We start from the raw sequence: 20,659 nt of genomic DNA, 5'->3' as shown, positions 1-20,659 counted from the left end.
AATATAATCTTCGAATTAATAACAATCTTACTGCCCCTTTTTGCCATAAAAGCAAAGACCAGTTTTTTATTTCTTATCGAGGTCCTTATCTCTGGAACAAAATAGTCTTACCAAATTTTGATTTTTCTACCCAACTGACTTTTGCTTCATTCAAACAAAAACTTAAAAGAATTATATTTTTAATTGAAAAAATTTTGATTTATTTTTAAATTGTTTTTTTGTTTTGTTTGTTTATTTGTTCGTTGTTGTTCTATTTTGTATATTTATTTTTTAATCTTGGCTTTTTAAAATTTTATCTTGGTTTTTACATGTTTTTGCATAAAGTTGTATTATTATTATTATTTCACTTAAGACATTGTATTTTTATCAAAAATTAACCATATATTGTAAAGGGCTTCATGACAAGATCCACATGATCTTCTAGAAGTCCTGTCGTTACTAATGTAAAAATTGTAAAATATAATTGGTTATTGTAATATTTTTAAACGGCAAAATATTAAAGAAAAAAAGAAAAAAATATATATATATTTCCTGGATGTGAAAATAATAGCAGATGTATATATACTGATATATATACTGCTCATCTGGTTTAGTAGATTTTTTAGATAGCTAAGCCCCCAGTGGGCACGGTACGTTTTCAAAACGTTTTTTAGACGTTTTTATAAGGTTTAAACCTAATAAAAACGTCCAAAGAACGTTTTAAAAACGTACTGTGCCCACTGGGCCTGCGCGTTTAACACGCATTAAAGAGACAACATTCTTATAGAAAAAAAAATTTACATTCAAACTTTGCTTTTCTTCAAAAAAAAACGGGATTAGAGTCCTAATAAGCTGCGGATAGTCTAAAAAAAGTTCTTAGAATCTCATTAAAAAAAAAAAATGTTCTTTCCCGTTTGTTTATTTTTTTTTGTTCTGTTTTTTATACAAGTTATAAGTTATTGAACATAAATCGTTAACAAAAAGCGAAGACTTTTATGTTTTAAAATTTAAGAATTTTCTATTTTTTAAAATTTATTGAAATAAAGCGAAATTAATAAAATGGTAATATACCAGTCATGGTTAGTCAGTTATTTCACATATTTCCTCATGTTTTTTTGAATTTTTTTTCATAGCTTTTATGGCTTTAAAAAGTAAACAATAAGTATAGTTTTTCTTTATGTTTATAGTTATTTTTTTTCTGCTGCTTCCTAAAAAATATTGAAGTAAAGAATAAGTATAGAAAAGGTCGGTGTGAAATAGATTTACCCGTATATTACGGGTCTGGACAGCTAGTTAAGGTTAGGGGTCGTCCATAAAGTACGTACGCTTTTTTTTCGTCAACCCCCCCCCTCCTCCCCTGCATTTTGCAATACTTTTTGAGGATTGCAAATTGCGGACGAGGGGGGAGTTGACAAGGGTTTTTTTAATATTTTTTGAGTACCCTCCACCTCCCTAAAAGTACCTACGCTTTTAACCTATTTATCTAACATTTTATGATATTTTTTTTAATTTTGAGTCTTCTTTCATAAATAATCAACCCACTGCCCTCCCATCTCATTTACGCCATCTGCAAACCCCCTCTTACCCTCCGAGCGTACGTACTTTATGGACGATCCCTTATTTCACTAATATTCCTAACAAAAAAGTTTTGAAGTTTTTCCTCGCAGAGTCTTAACGCATGTTAAAAATCAAAGTAGCGAGATTAGTTTAACGCGTAAATCGGCTGAAGATCTCCGACTTCATCTTTTATCTTTTTTACGTAAATTTAGCGTTGCGTGAACAATCCATAAGTGCTTTATTAAAGTAATAATACTATTATAGTGTTATTATTTTTATATTGCAGTTAGTGACGAGAGTGTTATTACTTTTGTAGTCGTAAGTTTATTGTTTTGTTTCGTTTTTTATAATTTTTTTGCTAACAAGTTCAAGTTAATTCGCTCTATGAAAAAAAAGTACAAGACGAGATATTTTTCCAGATATTGCAGTTCGCGGTCGCTTAATTCAACCCTTGGGCCCAGTTACACACTAAAGGTGTTACAACTAATATTTTTTAAATAATTATTGCGTCTTATAACAATGTATATCAATCATGCTAATAACACAAGCCACTTACTAACAAGTTTTATTACAATATATTGTTGCTGTAAAGTTGTCATTCTAATTAATTATTGTAGGTATGTTTATTATTACTGTTTATATATATATATATATATATATATATATATATATATATATATATATATATATATATATATATATATATATATATATATGTATGTATATATGTATATATGTATATATTTATATGAATACTAGAACCCATGCTCACTTTACTTTACACCAATTTGAATGACTTTTGACTATTTTTGTAATAATTATTCATACTACATGCTACTACATGATATATGCTATTACAGTATGCATACACACATACTTTACAATTACTATATACATCATATGCACAGCTATAAGAAATTAAAACAGTGCGCAACAATAACCAACCCTAATTATACTGCAACAAATCACTGTACTTACAGTCACACATGTCAAATAACTATTTACAATTGTATGCAAGTTGTACTCAACTCCACTTTGTGTCATGTGGTCTCCGTGTCAATGCAGAGGTCTGTGCAGGGCATTTTTTGATCTTTGAGATAGCTAAGACATAAAGCAAACTCCAAACTCTTGTATATTTATACTAATAACAAATAAGGATGCAAAAAATTACAATGATTAGAGTCTGGGAACAAAAAAACCCAAATATTTTTGCCCTCCCCCCCCCTCCTCCCTTCTATCCTAAACGTAAGAGCATCAAGTTAATGAATTATTTTCTGTACTCTTCCCAACTAGACCTACATTCATTGACAAATTTTAAATTTCATAGTATAATCTTTCAGCGTTCAAAAACTATGACCATATAAAGTTTGTAACCCCTTCAAATTGAGAAAGGTTCAAACTTTATATGTTCATATTTTTTGAATGCCGAAATATTATACAATAAAACTCAAAATTTATAGATGAATATATGTCTAATTAAAAATAGTTCAAAAATTTTTTTATTGCTCTTATGTATGGGGCCAGAGGAGGAAGGGGGAAAAAATTTGGGGTTTTTTTTGTCCCAGGCTCCGATCATTATGTAAAGTATTCTTATTTGACATTAATATAAACATACAAATGTTTGGAGTTTGCTCCATGTCTGAAAGTTAACTCAAAGACCAAAAACTGCTAAATCCACCCTGCATCTGTGGCAATCACCCTGATGATATACCCTGAGAAAAGTCCTTTTGGAATGACACAAAGTGACATTTTAACAAAAAGATATTTACACGCAAAGTGGATCCCTTTGTGGGATATTAGTCTTGGATGAAAGCTCGAGGTTCTCATGTGTTCATACAGTACCATAGGGCACAAATTTATACTATCCATGAGAAACATGTATACCATAAGAAACATATATCTATAATGTATGTTTTTCTTGCTAATAAGACACATGGTAGAGTTGTTAGTCCTTGGCCTTGAAACTTGGTCTTGGCCCTGAAACTTTACGGTCCTTTAATAATAGCTGAAGTTGTTTAGGTCATTTAAATAATATTTAGTGGTGCCTTAAGTCCGAGTTTATCTCATAACCTAGACAATTCTTGTAAACTAGTCATTAGTCTTATAATAATTTGACTGGCAGTATTAGAAAGCTCTGCATATGTAGAATCTAGATTCTGGTCATAAAAAACGCTTATTACAATGTTAATATGTTAGTAGATGAGGTTTCACGAACAAACAAAGAAAAAATCAAACAAAAGAAACATATTTAAAATGTAAAACATTTACTTCTAACTACTCCCAGCTAGCACACATATGTTGGTAAAACATTAGAACAATGTTGAGAGCAATGTTAGCACAAAATCGGTCGCCAACATTGTTTTAAATCATTTTTGGTTAAAAATGCGGCATCGCCAACAACAAAAATCCAACGTTTGCACAATGTTGTATTTTTAGTTAGCAAAGTGTAATATTTTACGTTGATTCAACGTTGTATATTTTAGTTGGCACAGCCTTGTATCTTATGTTGGCTCAACTTTGCATTTAATGTTTATCACATTGTTATTGCATTTAATGTTTATTGCATTTTATGTTTATTTTTATAAACATTGAATGTTTATCAGAAGCACAAACTTAATAATCTCCATTTAACATCCGGAGTGGATGGATCGCTTTGAGATTTCTGGACATAGAGGGAAACAATGAATAAGCATCTATGTCAAGAACCTTTATAGACTGTCATGGTTTCAATCTTATGCTGTATCTGGTTTATAACAACACCGTAACCAACTAAGAGGCAGTCCAGAGCTGAAATAAAAACAGATACTGTACTTGATTTTAGCCAGTAGGCTGAGAAGCAGTATATATATTAATAGTTTATAAATATAAACTAGGAAAGAGTTAGAAGCGGCGTAATTCGTAAAGCTTATAAGTAATTGCGCATACCAATCAAATTTGCAAACATTAATGATGTTTGGTTCGATTGTCGAATGATATTTTATTATTTACCGAAGATTTTATATAAGATATATAAGACTGGATGAATAAAAATAAGCAATTGGTTTTACTTAGCCTTTTTAGAATAAATTGCTCAGCTTTATGTAAATAAAAATTTGAGCAATTTTGCTTAAATTATTATTGGCTGAAATTTTATCCAGAGTTTGGTGGGCCCTATGCTACATTTGGTGAGAGTTTGGTGGGTCATATGCTATATTTGCATTTATTTTTATCAAATTATATGTAGTGGTTCTTATTTTTCAGGTGTTTTTATTGTCGCACTATACAGTCAAAATTTAACTTATTTTGAACATTCAAATTAAATTATTTTTCGCATACAAAATTGATTTCAAAAATATACGCCAAATAAGATATTATATTTATATATATATATATAAATATAATATCTATCTATATATATATATATATATATATATATATATATATATATATATATATATATATATATATATATATATATATATATATATATATATACACACACCCAGGAAAAAAAGTTCTATAGAATTTCTATGAAATTTTGAAACATATGGCCTAAAGAAATTCGATAGAACTTCTATAGAATGTCTATTAATTTCTATAAAACTTGTTATAAAACTTTTTTGCAATATTAATATATGTAGAAAAAAAAGTTCTATATGAAATTCTATTGAAATTAACAGAGATTCTATAGAAATTCTATAGAACTTTTTTAGAATTTCTATAGGTCATATAGTTCAAAAGTTTATAGAAATTCTAACCTTTTTTTTCTGGGTATATATATTTATATATCTTATACCAAGGTATATCATAGCAACATTTATATCATCATATATATTGTCGAAATTATGAATCAAACTTTGAATAATTATTTACATGCTAAATTATTTTTATTAATTCTTTAATTTGAAATAGCACAAATGTCTTGGGTAAATAATCATACGTTTTCAAACGATAAATTAATTGCAAATTTTATCTCAAAATTAAATTCTTGAAGGGGGAGAGACAGCACCCATTTCCCAAAGACAATAGATAAAAGACTGATACGTTTTTCTACCAAGTAAAATATATTTTTTGCTAATTTCTCTCATTGTAAATAACAAAATAAATATTTATATTATTTAAGTATTTTTGATATTAGGAAACCAGCCCTCAGAAGTAGGGTCCACATTTTGCTAACTGCCAACCTAAAAGTATGTGAGGTCAGCGATTTTTTGCTGATCTCTTTTCTATGTTGTTATAGTGAAACCTTGGTGTTGAAAATTTTGTGCCTATCTTATGCCAACCAAAAATAGTTTAAGGTCAGCAATTAATTGCCTATCTTTCTATGGTGCGTTGAGCCATCTGATATGTGTTATCAAAAATGTCAACAATTTTTTGTAAATAATAATTACAAAATTAAATTTACCTTTAAATTACTGTATTTAGGCCTTTCTAGCATAAAGTATTATTTTAGCATTTAGTTAATTTAAAAATATCATGTCATCGTAAAAACTAACTTAGTTTAATAAAATAACTTTTGATGTTCTTTAACTTTTTTATACTATAAAAAACACTGATGCAATTTTTAAGATTTATTAACAAGCCGAAAGAAGACGTTAGAGAATTTTAAATGAGTTTGTTTTTGTTGTTTTGGTTAAATTTTTATTTTATAATAATGTTTACTATAAAATAAAACCTAGTTAGCAACCTAGTTCGCAGTATTTTTTTTTAATACCTCTTTTAACTCTTCTTTTTATAGTTAATGGAAAGAACAACACACAAAGAAATTAAACATTGCAACTGTTCATGTTTATCCAAATATGGTCTTGGAATTTTTCCTGTTCTATTTGGAGTCTGTGTTATGTTAACTTTTATCATTGCATACACAATTGCAGTAATTGATAGACATATAAATCCTTTCTTTCCCAAAATCAGTGACACTGGAGGTAAGAAACCTGAAAGCAATGTATTTGGTTTACTTTTAAGCATTTGCAGTTTTCTTGGATTCATTGTTGCTGTTATACGCTTTATTCAGTTTAACCATATTTTAAAAACTAATGAATTGATTGTTTCTAGAGTTTTAATTATAAACAAAATAGCTCTCTTTTTTGGAGTTGTTGCTTGTTTTGGGGTAGTTGTAGTTGCAAATTTTCAGGTATATTTTTTTATTTTTTTTATTAGAAAAATTTTTTTCTGTTTTTAAAATTGGTAAGATGTGGTTCAGAGGCCATACATCATAGTGTCTTTTCAATATAAAGAAATTGTTTTATATACATTTAAAACACGGGTGCATGCCTGTATTGGAATACAATTATTTGGGTTTAACATTTATTTGCTGCACTGATAAGTCAAAGTATTTAAACATATCTTAAACAAAACAATGTTTGGGTTTATAATACTATACTGAATTGAACTGTTTAAGGCTATTGTTAAATAAGTTAAGTTATTTAAAAGTTAATTTCTAGAAAATATGAAATACATTGCAAGTACCTTTATTAAATTTTTTTAAAATACTTTAAAATTATCTCTTGACACTTTTTAAAAAAAAATTAATTTTTATATCTATTCTGCTTCATATATCTGCCCAAATTTAAAATTTCAATTAGGTTTAAAATTTAAAACTGAAATCAGTCAAGAATGCAGTATAAACTTTCAGTTGATGTAGTTGTTGTAAGGTTAAGGTTTTTTCTTTTGACTGTTTTCATGTGTAAATTTAACTTTTTAAAAAAATGATGAAAAAGAACAAGATTATTGAAAAATATATTAAAAAAACATAAAATACAGCTAAGTACTTAGCTGTATTTTATGTTTTTAATTTATGTTATTAAATATTACTTAAATAAATTTTAAATTTATTTATGTCTGATTAGCTCAGACCATCTTCAGACGTAAAATAAAATACAATAATAATCCCACAAAAAGACGTAATAAATAACAAAATCATTTAATCAACAAAAAAAGTAATAAATACAAATAATTTCCACTATGATTTCAAAATCCATCGAAATCCGCAATTACGAATATACAAATAAAACAGAATTCAAGCATTAATCCTGCAATAACTTCTAAAGTCTTTAAAGGTTTTATATCAAGAGCTCAAAAATTTGTTTCCCAAAATACCGTCAAGATGAAATATAGTTTCAACAATTTTGTGTAATAGCAAATCCAAATTATTACCAAATAGCAAGCCGGGTGTATATAAGCTTACGTGTTTATGCAGTGGCGTTTATATTGGAGAAACAAAAAAGAAAATTTTACAAAGAAGTATTGAGCATCAGGTAAGTAGCATGAAAAGCAATTGGCATGCTTCTGGAGCCACAGAATACTACCACAGAATACATTGTATGCACCCCAAAACAATCACATTTAATTCTAACTACCATGAAAGGAAAATAAGTGAGTCACTTGAGATTAATTATGTCCAAACAAGTTACGAGATAAGGCACTTTCCACCGCTTTTTAACAAGGACAACGGTGTTAAAATTGCGTCAAATAGCTGGAGACCTCTTTTTAAAAAAAAATCATTGAAATTTAAAAATAGTTCTTATGTTACGTCACTTTATTTTTATAATGCTTCTTAACGGTTTTTTAAGAACGTTTTTTGTTAGATTATTATTCGATGGCTCCGCGCAAAATCGGACTATCTGCTATCTCCGCCCATAACAAAATTGATCTATCTGCAATCTCCGCGTAAAACAAAATTGGCTTATCTGCGATCTCCGCGTAAAACAAAATTGGACTATCTGCATTTTTGCTAGATGCATTTTTGGACTATCTGCGTTTTTCGGGTGCATAAATTTTAGATGGTGTTTTTTTTTAATATTTGAAGTTTTTTATAAAATTCTAGAAATGTTTAAATAATAGCGATTATTTAAACATTTATTAATAGCGATTATTTAAAAATAAAACCTTGATCATAACTTGATTAAGTTTGTGAGTAATCAAGTAGTTTTAATTAAGATAAATATGTTAAAAATACTTATGTTGTTGTTAATAACAACATAGCATATGTAACCAAAACATGTTTGTTATGTTACATACTAATTGACAAATTCATAATATATACTTTATCAACTTTATTTAGTCTTGTTGTTGTGACTAGTAACTTTAGATCAAATAAAATTCTTGTTATGTTATGTTGCATCGTTGCTAAGTGGTCTTTATATGCAAGATCTGCATATGAAGCGTAGTAATAAACATCCTCAGGAGGTTCACTACTACTGGAAATTCCAGAGAAATCAATCCTAGAATATTCTTAATGATTATACAAATATCTAAAAAAGATTCTAGAAAAGTCTTCAAAAATGCTATAGAATCTTGTATTACAATACTGCATTAATATTTTGGTGACCTGAAAATGCTTTATATATATATATATATATATATATATATATATATATATATATATATATATATATATATATATATATATATATATATATACAGGATGTCTGCCAAAGCAGGGAAAAGTCAGGGAATTCAGGTATCTGCAAAAAAATCAGGGGGTTATCAGGGAAATTAGGTTAAATTTTAAAAAAATCAGGAAAGATGGCTCTTCATCAAGTTTACATAACTTAAATAAGTTGTATGGTACACGTGATATAAAAGTTTATTTGGCAGATTTTTATGAACTTTTCTTGATATATTTAATGTTAGTTGTATTATTATTTATATTTTTGCAGTTTAAGAGCATTTTTCTAAATGAATTTAGGTCAGTTTTTGTGAAGTTGAGTTTGGGTAATTTTAAATTAAATCAGAGAAAACAGGTAGAAGATCAGGGAAAAGTCAGTGAAATTCACCTTAAAATATTGGCAGGCACCCTGTATGTATATGTATGTATGTATATATATATATATATATATATATATATATATATATATATATATATATATATATATATATATATATATATATATATATATATATATATATATATATATATATATATATATAAATGTATGTTTGTATGAATATATTAGTATTTAAGCAAAGTATAACAGGTTTAGTAAACATAGTACAAACATTCTACATTTTTGCAATTAATATAACAACCATTAATTATTAGAATTGTTATTTTTTTATCATCTTTCATTTTACTTGTTATTATTAGTTTGGTTCAGTATTTATTAAAAATTTATGTCATGTAATTTGTTTCAATTTAAGAAAAACTACAGACCAATGTTTGGCATGACCCACTGCAGTCTCTATACTTATTAAAAGTTGCTGATATTGTCTAAAGAAAGATTGCAATTCAAAAGTGATATATTTTGTGTTACAGCAAATTTAACATATCAAATGCAAAAATTATGCTCGCAGTACTTACATAATCCAACATAAAGTCAAGCTCTTCATTATTTTAGTAGTAAATAACTAATTTTGTGATAAAAATATAGAAACAGAAATACTTTGCGAAAAGTATTTAATAGATGGTATAAATAGGATTTTCAGTTTTGGAAAAACAGGGCAGGACAGGAAAATGTGACTAAACGTTGAATGTGTTAAACTTGTAGATTTACATAGAAATACAGATTAAGAGTACAACTTACTTTGCAAGTAATACTAATGTTTGGCTATCAGAAAACTGTCGATATATGTAGAAAACTTGTTTCAAGTTTTAAAATCAATAATAGTTATAGTAAACTAATAATAAGTGATACAAACTTGTCTTTAGTTTATATTTGTTTGATATTTATTTTAATAAAGTTTTTTTCTCAATTTTACATTTCTTATTTGTGCGAGTTAGACAGTTTTTGATTATATCATTTTTTTATTTTGTTATAGTAGTATTATTGAAATATTTATTTATATTTACATCTTTAACCACATTTAAATACAGGTTTCATATCTAAACTTTTTCCCTCAGATCATTAAGGACTAAGGAGCCTAGCTATGTTTAAATGCACAAATGTTTTTCTCTTGTAGTAAATAAAATATTTTTATAAATTAATTCCATAAATGTAAATATATGATTTTTTTTCAGTCATAAACCTTATCTACTTTCAAATATAAACATTTTCTTTCAGCATACAAACTTAAAGTTTTTAAAAAAAAAGTTTTAATATTATAGAAACAGTATATTATATATATATATATATATATATATATATATATATATATATATATATATATATATATATATATATATAATATATATATATATATATATTATTACATTATATAAACAACTTGTAAATGAAAAATAATTTTACACTAACAAAGATAAAATTCTGTTTACTTTAAAATAAATTAATATACAATATTATAGTATATTAGTAAAAGAAAAAGAATTTCCTAGTAGGATGGGAATGACCCCTGGATTTTGAAAATAATCCTAAGCGTTACTAAAAACACAATTTCTACACAAAGTGACAAAAATAGTAAAAACTGAATAAACAATATAAATAATGCTAAATTAATTTAATGTGCTAATTAACAGTGTCGGATTTGATATTGGCTTTAGGTATTTTTACACCCATTAGATATTGGTCACCCATCGAAATTTTTTTTTATATCTAGAATGATTTAAGGGTTGATTCCTTACAAATCAATTTTCAAAAACCCCATTTTAGACTTTATTTTTTCTACTTTTTTTAAATCTGTTATTTAAAAAAAATTCCAGCACTGTAAATATTGCCATAAATATAATTTTTAAATATAACATAACATCAAAAGTATATTATGCGGGAAATCATTTAAGTTGTTATTTTGGGGTTATAAGGCAAATCGGCGTAGAATTCCCAAGCAGTTTTTCTCACAAATGTTTTAAGATTCATCAAGTCTTTATATTTTGATTCTCCTATCGGATTTCTGGATTGACAAGTGTCAATAAGTTCAATTGACATGTTAATGTTAAGATTTTGCGGAAGAAATTTGTAATCTTCAGTGGAAGAGTAACTTAATTTATAAAATATTTTTGGCTCCGGAGTGTATTTCAGACATCTTATGTTTGTAACTGTTGCATCACCCTTTTTACTACCTGGTCTGATTTCTGTGTAATATTTAATATTTGAAAAACTTTTAAAAAAATCGTATTTGAGAAATTTTACTTTATACTTTGGAATAGAAATTTTTGCATTTTCAATTAAAGTAGTATAGTCACGAGGCTCGTGTATTGCTCTTCCTCTTAGACTTCTTTCAATATTAGCGTGTACACTGTCTCCTTCCATATGTGTATGTCCTTTTTCCAAATATTTCTGTTCAATTATTAAATTATTTTGAAAAGAAAACAAAAGAAGTGAATTTGCTATTACAGTACAACGGTTTTTGTAGGTACAGCCGTCAGAATATGTTGTCACTTTATTTAAGTTTTGATTTTTTTTCTTTATATTCTAATAAGTGATAAAATAATATCGAAGCAAACACATCACTTTCCAGCCCCCCCCCCACCCCCCTCGGTTTCATCGCATAAATAATTGGTTGCCTCTTTTGTGTGGAGGTTATAGATAGTTTGATTATGAATTTTGATCTTCTTTTTAAAGTACAAAGCACCAGCAGATAAAACTGGGCATAAAAGAGTTTGCTGGCAATGTTAAAACTAGTTCATTAAGGGCAACGTTTTTTTTATCGAAATCTTTACTATTTTGAGCTTGCGTTTTTAAATACCAGTGATCTGTATAACTAGATGGAAGAACATAGTCAGGTGTGTGTTTCTTTCTTTCACGAGTTTCAACGTCTCACTGATCTTTTTTAGGTTTGTGTATAAATACGTTTTTCTTGTCAAGCAACTCTTAAAAAACTGTGTGGCCCACGGGAACCGAGCGTTTTTCTGCTGCTTTAGTCTTTTAGAATCTGCAATATATATATATATATATATATATATATATATATATATATATATATATATATATATATATATATATATATATATACATATATATATATATATATATATATATATATATATATATATATATATATATATATATATATATATATATATATATTTGAACATTATTGCGCGTTGGTTTAAATGTTTGTGCTGTCCATTTTATTCCCGTTGAAAATCCATATTTTAAGGCTCAATCTTTTTTCTTTTTTTTTGAATTGTTAGGGGCTAGTGCATAATTGGTATTGATATAATTATTAATAATTAATACGTCTCTGATTACTCATTATGTTATTACTCAATGTTGTAATAATGATTTTTATAGTTACGCGTTGAGAATTTTTTTTTTTTTTTTTTTTAATACTGTTATTTAGGTGCCCCAAGAAGACCTAACGGTCTTGTCACAGAGCACCGCGGATGTGCATTTAACCAGAAAGTTCACGCCTCCTTCCTTACCGTGACGCGAAAATATGTCCGAGGCTCGTTTTGAACCTGGATCTCTTGCTTATAAAGCAAGCGCTCTAACCACTGCGCCACGGCCGCACTTTTTTTTTAATTTAAAAAACGTGGTACAACATTTTGAGCCCCGTTCTCGAATTTCAAGTATCTTAAGTATGAATTCTTTCTAAGCAAACGTCAAAATCTTTTGTCAATCGCATTATTAAAAATGTATTGTATTGCAGTAAATGTAGGAAGTAATGTATCAAAAGTTAAAAATATTCTTGCACCTATACTATAACACACTGACATACGCAACCCCCTCCCCCTCCCCACTCAGTTTGAACATACGTATTATCAATAATCAAACTCTTTTCCTCAACGCAAAATTTTTTCAAAGCATTGAAAACAAAAAAAGCATTTAGTATATTAAAAAAAAAAATTTAAGAGATATAAAGAACAACGATTTGACAATCGCATACGTACTTTTAAAAAGTTTGAGAACGACTAAATTATATGAAGTATTTTAAAAACTGGAATAAAACTTATTTATTACCAGCTTAAGTTCTAGAATATCAGTTGAAAGGTCTAAAGTGTTAATTACAACTTTTTATATCATGGTCCACAGTTCAGATTACGGAACTTAGAATTGAAAGTTCAAATAAGACGCTAAACTTAATTAAACTTTGTATAAAAGAATATATTGGCCCCACAGCTATAAACTTTTAATCTAAGCATATTGTACCTGAATGTTTCAGCCTTAGACGTCCAGTTATCAACAAGATAGAGTCTTTTGGTGTCTTTTCGACAGTAATGAGACTCCAATTTTTCTAACGAATCTGTAAATAAATCTGGTTTAGATAATACGTAAGGATTTGCTTTTGGGAATTCTGTTAGACAAAAACGTCTTACTGTGCTATGAGACAATGCCAGAGTGTTTAAAAAAAATTGCTTGCATACAGGCTGTATAGTATTTTTAACTTTAAGGTGGTATGCATACTCATTATTTCTTGTGTATTTATCGTATGGGTTAAATACTGTTCTTCTTTTAGTATCGCTAATAAAAATTAACAATTTAACCATTTCAATTTTCAGATTTTTATCAAGTAGACAGAACTCGGTTAAAATATGTTGTCTTGTTTCGTCATTAATGTCACAAAACCGCAGATTTTTTTGAAAACACATAGTACTTTCACATCTTGGACCAAATTTTTTGGATTTTTTTTGAATTTTTTTTCGAACCCCATCAACTAGTTTAGTACCGGTATATTCTTTACCTTGCTCGCGCAGCCTTTTGTTTACATTCACAAAAGTGCTTTTTTTTATACTTTTTTTTAATGCGTTATTAAGATCATTTCTAATATTTAATGCATTACTTGATTTGTCAAAAATATTAGGTAGATCAAAGTTATTTTGGAGTTCAACTGTTAAAAATGTTCTCTGTCCGATGAACCATCATCATTTACTATTTGAGCCATACTGCAATCAAAATACGTTATTTTAATAAGGTTATATGACATTAAACTTATGAAAACCGGATGCATTTAATACCTTGGTTGACTGTTTCTACTCACTCTCCTTAATTTCCGTCAAATTTATTTGAACACAAGATTTTTTACAAGGGTACTGCCGCGTATAGAGGTTAAGAGCCTCCCCCTCCCCCTAAAAGGCCTAAAAATTTTAAATGTTAAAAAAGCCCTTAACATTGTAAAACGACCCTTAAATTTGCAAGTGGGTCTTTAAATTCGTTAGAACTCCCTAATTTGGGTGTGGGGCAGCCTAGTCACACCTCTATCCATAAGTATTATTATATGATACCTATATTAAAAACTAATACTTTGATGTGTTCAAAGAAATTTGCTAAGGCACGAAAAATTGTTTTTACAACATTAAAATTATATAAAAATTTTAAATTTACTCACATAATAAATAGATTAAAATTATATTAAAAATAGATTGTATTAATTTCCATTAATTTCCTCAAATATATATATATATACATCTATTTCTCTCTCTCTCTCTCTCTCTCTCTCTCTCTCTCTCTCTCTCTCTATATATATATATATATATATATATATATATATATATATATATATATATATATATATATATATAAATTAGTAAAAATCACTTATCTAACTGTTTTTTACTAATTTATTATTGCTCTGATCTTTAAGAACATTGAGCACTCTATTTGTAAAATACACTAACATAATTTACATATATATATATATATATATATATATATATATATATATATATATATATATATATACATATATATATATATATATATATATATATATATATATATATATATATATATATATATATATATATATATATATATATATATATATATATATATACTTCTAAAAAATGTCACAGCCCAAGGCACCTGACAATATGGTGGTTTCCACAAATCACCAAAAATTATTTATCTCCAAAAGTATATTAACTTGGGTCTCAAAAGAAGTGGTTTCATATATATAAAAAGTTTGTTAAGAAGCGTATTATAAAAATATAATAATTTTTATTAAAATTTTTATTATTAGGCCTAGAGAAAAATTTTTATTATTAGGCCTATTATTAGGATTTTTTTTTTTTGATCAAGATAATAGTTAAGGTGACATCTGGTTGTAGTTTACTTTAAACCAACTAAAGCTCTAACCTAACTAAACCAAATGCGGAGAAACTGATTTTAAACCAGATAACTACTTATGCATGTGTTTGAAACCAGTATGTGTTTACCAAAGTATCATCTACAAAAACAAAAGTTTATATATGGACAATAAGGAAAATTTACAATGGTGTGTTTGCTTATGGAACCAAATTAGATTAACAATGATAATATTGTTAGTTATGAGCTGGCCTCAAAAAAAAATTGTATGTAATTATTTCATTTTGTTTAATTCACTTGGAAAACTTGAGTATAAATATAAATTTTTTTATAGCGTTATACAAAAGATATGTATGTACATATATATATATATATATATATATATATATATATATATATATATATATATATATATATATATATATATATATATATATATATATATATATATATATATATATATATATATATATATATATATATATACATATATATATATATACATATATATATATACATATATATATATACATATATATATATATATATATATATATATATATATATATATATATACATATATATACATATTTATGTATGTATGTATATATATATATATATATATTTAAATAAATATATATATAAAGTTAGCGTATTGTATATAGTAACCTAGATCGTATATATATATAATATATATATATATATATATATATATATATATATATATATATATATATATATATACATACATATATATTAACGAAGAAATAACAACTTTTTCTATGGTACTTTAAGTTTCATGCCTATACGGCAATCATCAGCCATTGAATACAAATTCAAAAACAAAAAAAACCGCTAAAATTACAAAATACTGTGTAGTGGGATCTTAACGTCGCTAAGAAAAAACAAAATATCAGCTAGGTTTTTTTTGTTTTTGAATTTGTATTCAATGGCTGATGATTGCCGTATAGGCATGAAACTTAAAGTACCATAGAAAAAGTTGTTTTTTCTTCGTTAATATATATGTATATCGCTCTATTTGAAGTATCTTTTTAATATTGAGCACTCTTTTACGACTATGAGTTTTGTTTTATTATTATAATACAAAACAGCCTCAAATATCAATATATATATATATATATATATATATATATATATATATATATATATATATATATATATATATATATATATGTATATATATATATATATATATATATATATATATATATATATATATATATATATATATATATATATATATATATATATATATATAGTAACCTAGATCGTAACTAACGAAATTATTGTTATTTTTGTTCAATAAGCAATCAAACCATGTGGAGTTTTCTTTGTTGTCTACTTAAAACCATTCTTTTTTGGAGATGCTCTTTAACTAAACACAAACTAGTTAAAAACTCATGCATGAATATTAAACATTATTGTTACCAACTTTTCTTAAATTTGGTTTATCAATAATTAGAATCAAAATCAAACTGAACCTAAGGTTCAGTTGGATTTGAGCTCTAAACCATTATAAATTTGGTTTAATTAGATGTCACCTCAACTGTAGTGATGATCAAAAAATTTTCGTCTAATAATATTTGATAATTTTTACATACCCAAGCCTTTGGGATGAAATGATATACAAAAAGGGTTGTTTTTTTTACTATGATAGTAATAACTATGATACTATCAAAAATAGCTGTATTTTTTCTATAAAAGAATAATTACAAAATAACAAAAAACTGCTGTTTTAAATAAACATATCCTTAACTTGTACATTGATCTGAATATCAGGCTTTTATTACTTTTACAGTATATCCAATATAATAAATCATCACATTTTTAATAGACAATATTATTTACTTGAATTTAAATTATAGTCACATTTAGGTAACTATTAGGTAACTTAAGAAATTATAATTTAACATACTAACACAACTTATCTAAAACATCTATAACTTTGTAGTCCTAACATATTTTTAAGATCTACCATATTTTGTTTGATGATAGCAATAATACACTTGAATTAATTAATTTTTGAAGCTAAACAAACCAACTTGTTATTTACACATTTAACCAAAACATGACTGACTGCTATATACTTTATAGTATACCATAAAAAATATAGATAACACAGTAACACTACTTGTTTTTTTTCTGTTGAAAATAGTCAAACTTGAAAAACACCAAACAATGTCTCGAATAAGCCTCGTAAAATTGTAAAACGTTTTCTTAATCCTTCTAAACAAAATCAAATGTGGCACGTTAAACTTTGTGTTAAAACTCAAACAGATTTATATCTCAGGATTAGATGGAAAATAATGCAATTACTGTTTTCTTATTAACAACTTTTATCATCAGATCTGCCATTTGTAGTGAAATCACAATATGTCAAGGCGCAAAACTTCATGCAATAAAAACTTTGAACGCCCGGAGAATGAGTTTTGTTTTACGCGGAGATTGCAGATAGATCAATTTTGTTATGGGCGGAGATAGCAGATAGTCCGATTTTGCGCGGAGCCATCGTATTGTATTTTATTTTACGTCTGACGACTGTTCATAACCGACGACACGGGCTTCAAAGTGGAGAGGCACAATCATCAATTTCTAAAAAAAAGTCCTCTATATCTGTTCACCCACAAAATATGTTTATATATGTTTACCCACAAAATAGAACGACTGTATACATAAGTGTGTAATATGCAAGAAGAAAAAGTGTCAACAAAAAAAAAAAAACCGATGATATTATGACCGAAAAATGAAAATTCCGTAATACGGAATAAATAAATAAAAAGTAAAGAAGAAAAATCGTCTAATAAACTATGGGCATGAATATATAGTCAAAGAAATAAACTTCTTACAACTAAACAAGAAAACCAATAAACTTAACTTAATCATCAGATTACTACAAGCACCTAAATCATCATAAACACCCAAATAAAAAAAGTTTGATATTAAAAGTTTCAAATCCATACGGTTCTCTGTGACAAGACATCATGGTCTTCTTTGAATTTCCGTATTCTTTATTCCTTATTTTTATTGATATATTCATTTGTATATATATTTTTTTATATATTGTATAAATATAAACAATAAGATCTATCTGGAGTTTTTTTTTTTAAAAAAAAAAAAGGTCCTTTAAAAAAAAGCGGCGCTAAAGTTATATTTTCAACACCGCCAATTTTAAAAACAATTTTGTGTAATAACAAATCCAAATTATCACCAAATAGCAAGCCGGGTGTGTATAAGCTTACGTGTTACCACCCTCCACCCTTCTTTCGGTGTCGTCGGCACTGCGGGCTGATCTAATCAGACCGAAATATTACATAAATAAAATAAAAATTAGTACTTACCTGTATTTTATGTTTTATATATTAAATAAATTATCAAGCACTACAAGAAATGTCATTAAAACAATATTGAAAGAAAAATTTTTTTTTTCATACTGCCTGTTCAAATCTTAGTTAATGGTGCACTGTTTGCCGTTATTTTCATTAGTTTTATGCTTTAATGATTTCTTCCTGGTGTCTATATATAATCTAAATCTAAATTTTTAGATAAAGATGAAAATATATATATATACACACACAGTCGAAAATGAATAGTTATTTTTGAAAATAAGTATTTCTTTGGTTTTATTGCGGGAAAGTCAAACATGAATAAAGATTTTTTAAATATAAGCGATTATTACGTTTGAAACCACTATCTAATTTGTATCAGAATGTAACAGTGGAAGAAAATCCAATTTAATAAACATATTTTTAATGTTTATGAATTTCACATAAGATTACAATTTATTACTTTGAAAGCATTTAAGTTATTAATGTGATATCATGAATTTTTTCTTTAAAGGATCAAGGAGAATCTTCTGAAGTTCATGATGTAGGTGCTGCATTTGTATTTGGAGGTGGTGTGGTTTATTGTTGTTTTCAGACATATCTCACCGCTTGTACGCTAGAATGTGGATTTAATTCAAAATGTCTTTATTATGCTAGATTGATTCTCTGTATTGCAAGCGCTATATTATTTATACTTTTTGGTGTTTCTTTGTACTTTTCAAGTAATGTCACAAGTAATGCACCGAAGCATTTGTTAACTATTTGGAAGTCCACTGATCCAGGTTATAAAATGCACATTATAAGTTCCTTATCAGAATGGTTTTGCGCTGTGTGTTTATTAATTTATTTTATAAGTTTCAGTAGAGAATTCAATGAAGTTAAAATAGGATTTACTATAAAAAGAAATGAGCTTGGCTATCAAAGTATTCCACAGTTTGTTTAACTTTAAAAATAATTACTGTATCATATACTATTCCATTGGTAGTTTTTTTTACTTTTAATCTATAAGTTTTGTATTTTATGAGTGAAATTTATAAATTTCAAAATAGTTTTATTTTAGAAAATTAAGTTTATTTATTGCTTTTATTTAAGAATTTTTTTGACACCTCTCATATAAACATGGTATAGTTTTATTTAAGAATTTTTTTGACACCTCCCATATAAACATGGTATAGTTTTATTTAAGAATTTTTTTTGACACCTCTCATATAAACATGGTATAGTTTTATTTAAGAATTTTATTGACACCTCTCATATAAACATGGTAGAGTAGCTTTTTTTTTCAAATTAAGTTTTATATGTAACATATCTTGCTACGACATCATATCATGTGTGGATAATTTATTTAATTTACATCGGTTACTTTACCATAGAATCATAAAATCGAATACATGAATATTGTATTATCAAACATATTTTAAATAATAGTGTTTTTAAGTGGCTTGTTTTTTAGAGTTTTTTTTTGTATGCCCCATTTTTTAATGAATAAAGTATGTTATGTTGCTTTTATGTCTTAAGTTATGAAATAAACTTAAGACATAAAAGACAAAAGCATTATGTGTGACAAAAGCATTGGATTTCTTTTTTAAATATTAAATTCTAATTTAAGGCAAAATTCTTTTTTTTTTATATAGTCACTTTCTATATATTCTTACACATTGGTGATATTGTATTTTTAAATTGGTATGTTGTATTTTTATAATGATTTATTTAGAGCATCTTGGTATTAAAGGTTTTAAAAGCATAATGACCAATATTTTCTCCAACCCTAACTAAAAACAGTATTTAGTGAAGATTATCAATGTTATTAACCGAAGATGGCTAGATTATGAAAACTTTTTTGATTTGACAAATATAAACTGAAAACTCTACTCTACATTTTACCAAAGTTTAACTTATTTGATTGCATTGTTATTGGAAATAAAACCAATGCAATAT

The 20,659-nt window shown here is 26.5% G+C and overlaps 1 protein-coding gene across 2 annotated transcripts; it reads left to right on the top strand.

Annotated features, from left to right (window-relative positions):
* Positions 1-1,730: 1,730 nt before the first annotated feature.
* On the top strand, positions 1,731-19,700 carry LOC100199307 (DNA damage-regulated autophagy modulator protein 1). Of its 2 annotated transcripts, none has more exons than XM_065813677.1 (3): positions 1,731-1,854; positions 6,254-6,649; positions 19,236-19,699. In XM_065813677.1, exons 2-3 carry the CDS (start codon positions 6,257-6,259, stop codon positions 19,662-19,664), a joined length of 822 nt encoding a protein of 273 aa, XP_065669749.1. In that variant the 5' UTR covers positions 1,731-1,854; positions 6,254-6,256; the 3' UTR covers positions 19,665-19,699. The 2 variants fall into 2 exon arrangements, with proteins under 2 accessions (XP_065669749.1, XP_065669750.1); XM_065813678.1 differs by lacking the exon at positions 1,731-1,854 and adding an exon at positions 2,042-2,153 and having other exon boundaries at positions 19,236-19,700.
* The last annotated feature ends 959 nt before the right edge of the window (positions 19,701-20,659 follow it).

Source organism: Hydra vulgaris, chromosome 12, assembly GCF_038396675.1.
Source record: "Hydra vulgaris chromosome 12, alternate assembly HydraT2T_AEP".
NCBI classification, from domain to species: domain Eukaryota; kingdom Metazoa; phylum Cnidaria; class Hydrozoa; order Anthoathecata; family Hydridae; genus Hydra; species Hydra vulgaris.
The sequence above is the reverse complement of the archived record's forward strand: the minus strand, read 5'-3'. Positions and strand labels throughout refer to the sequence as shown.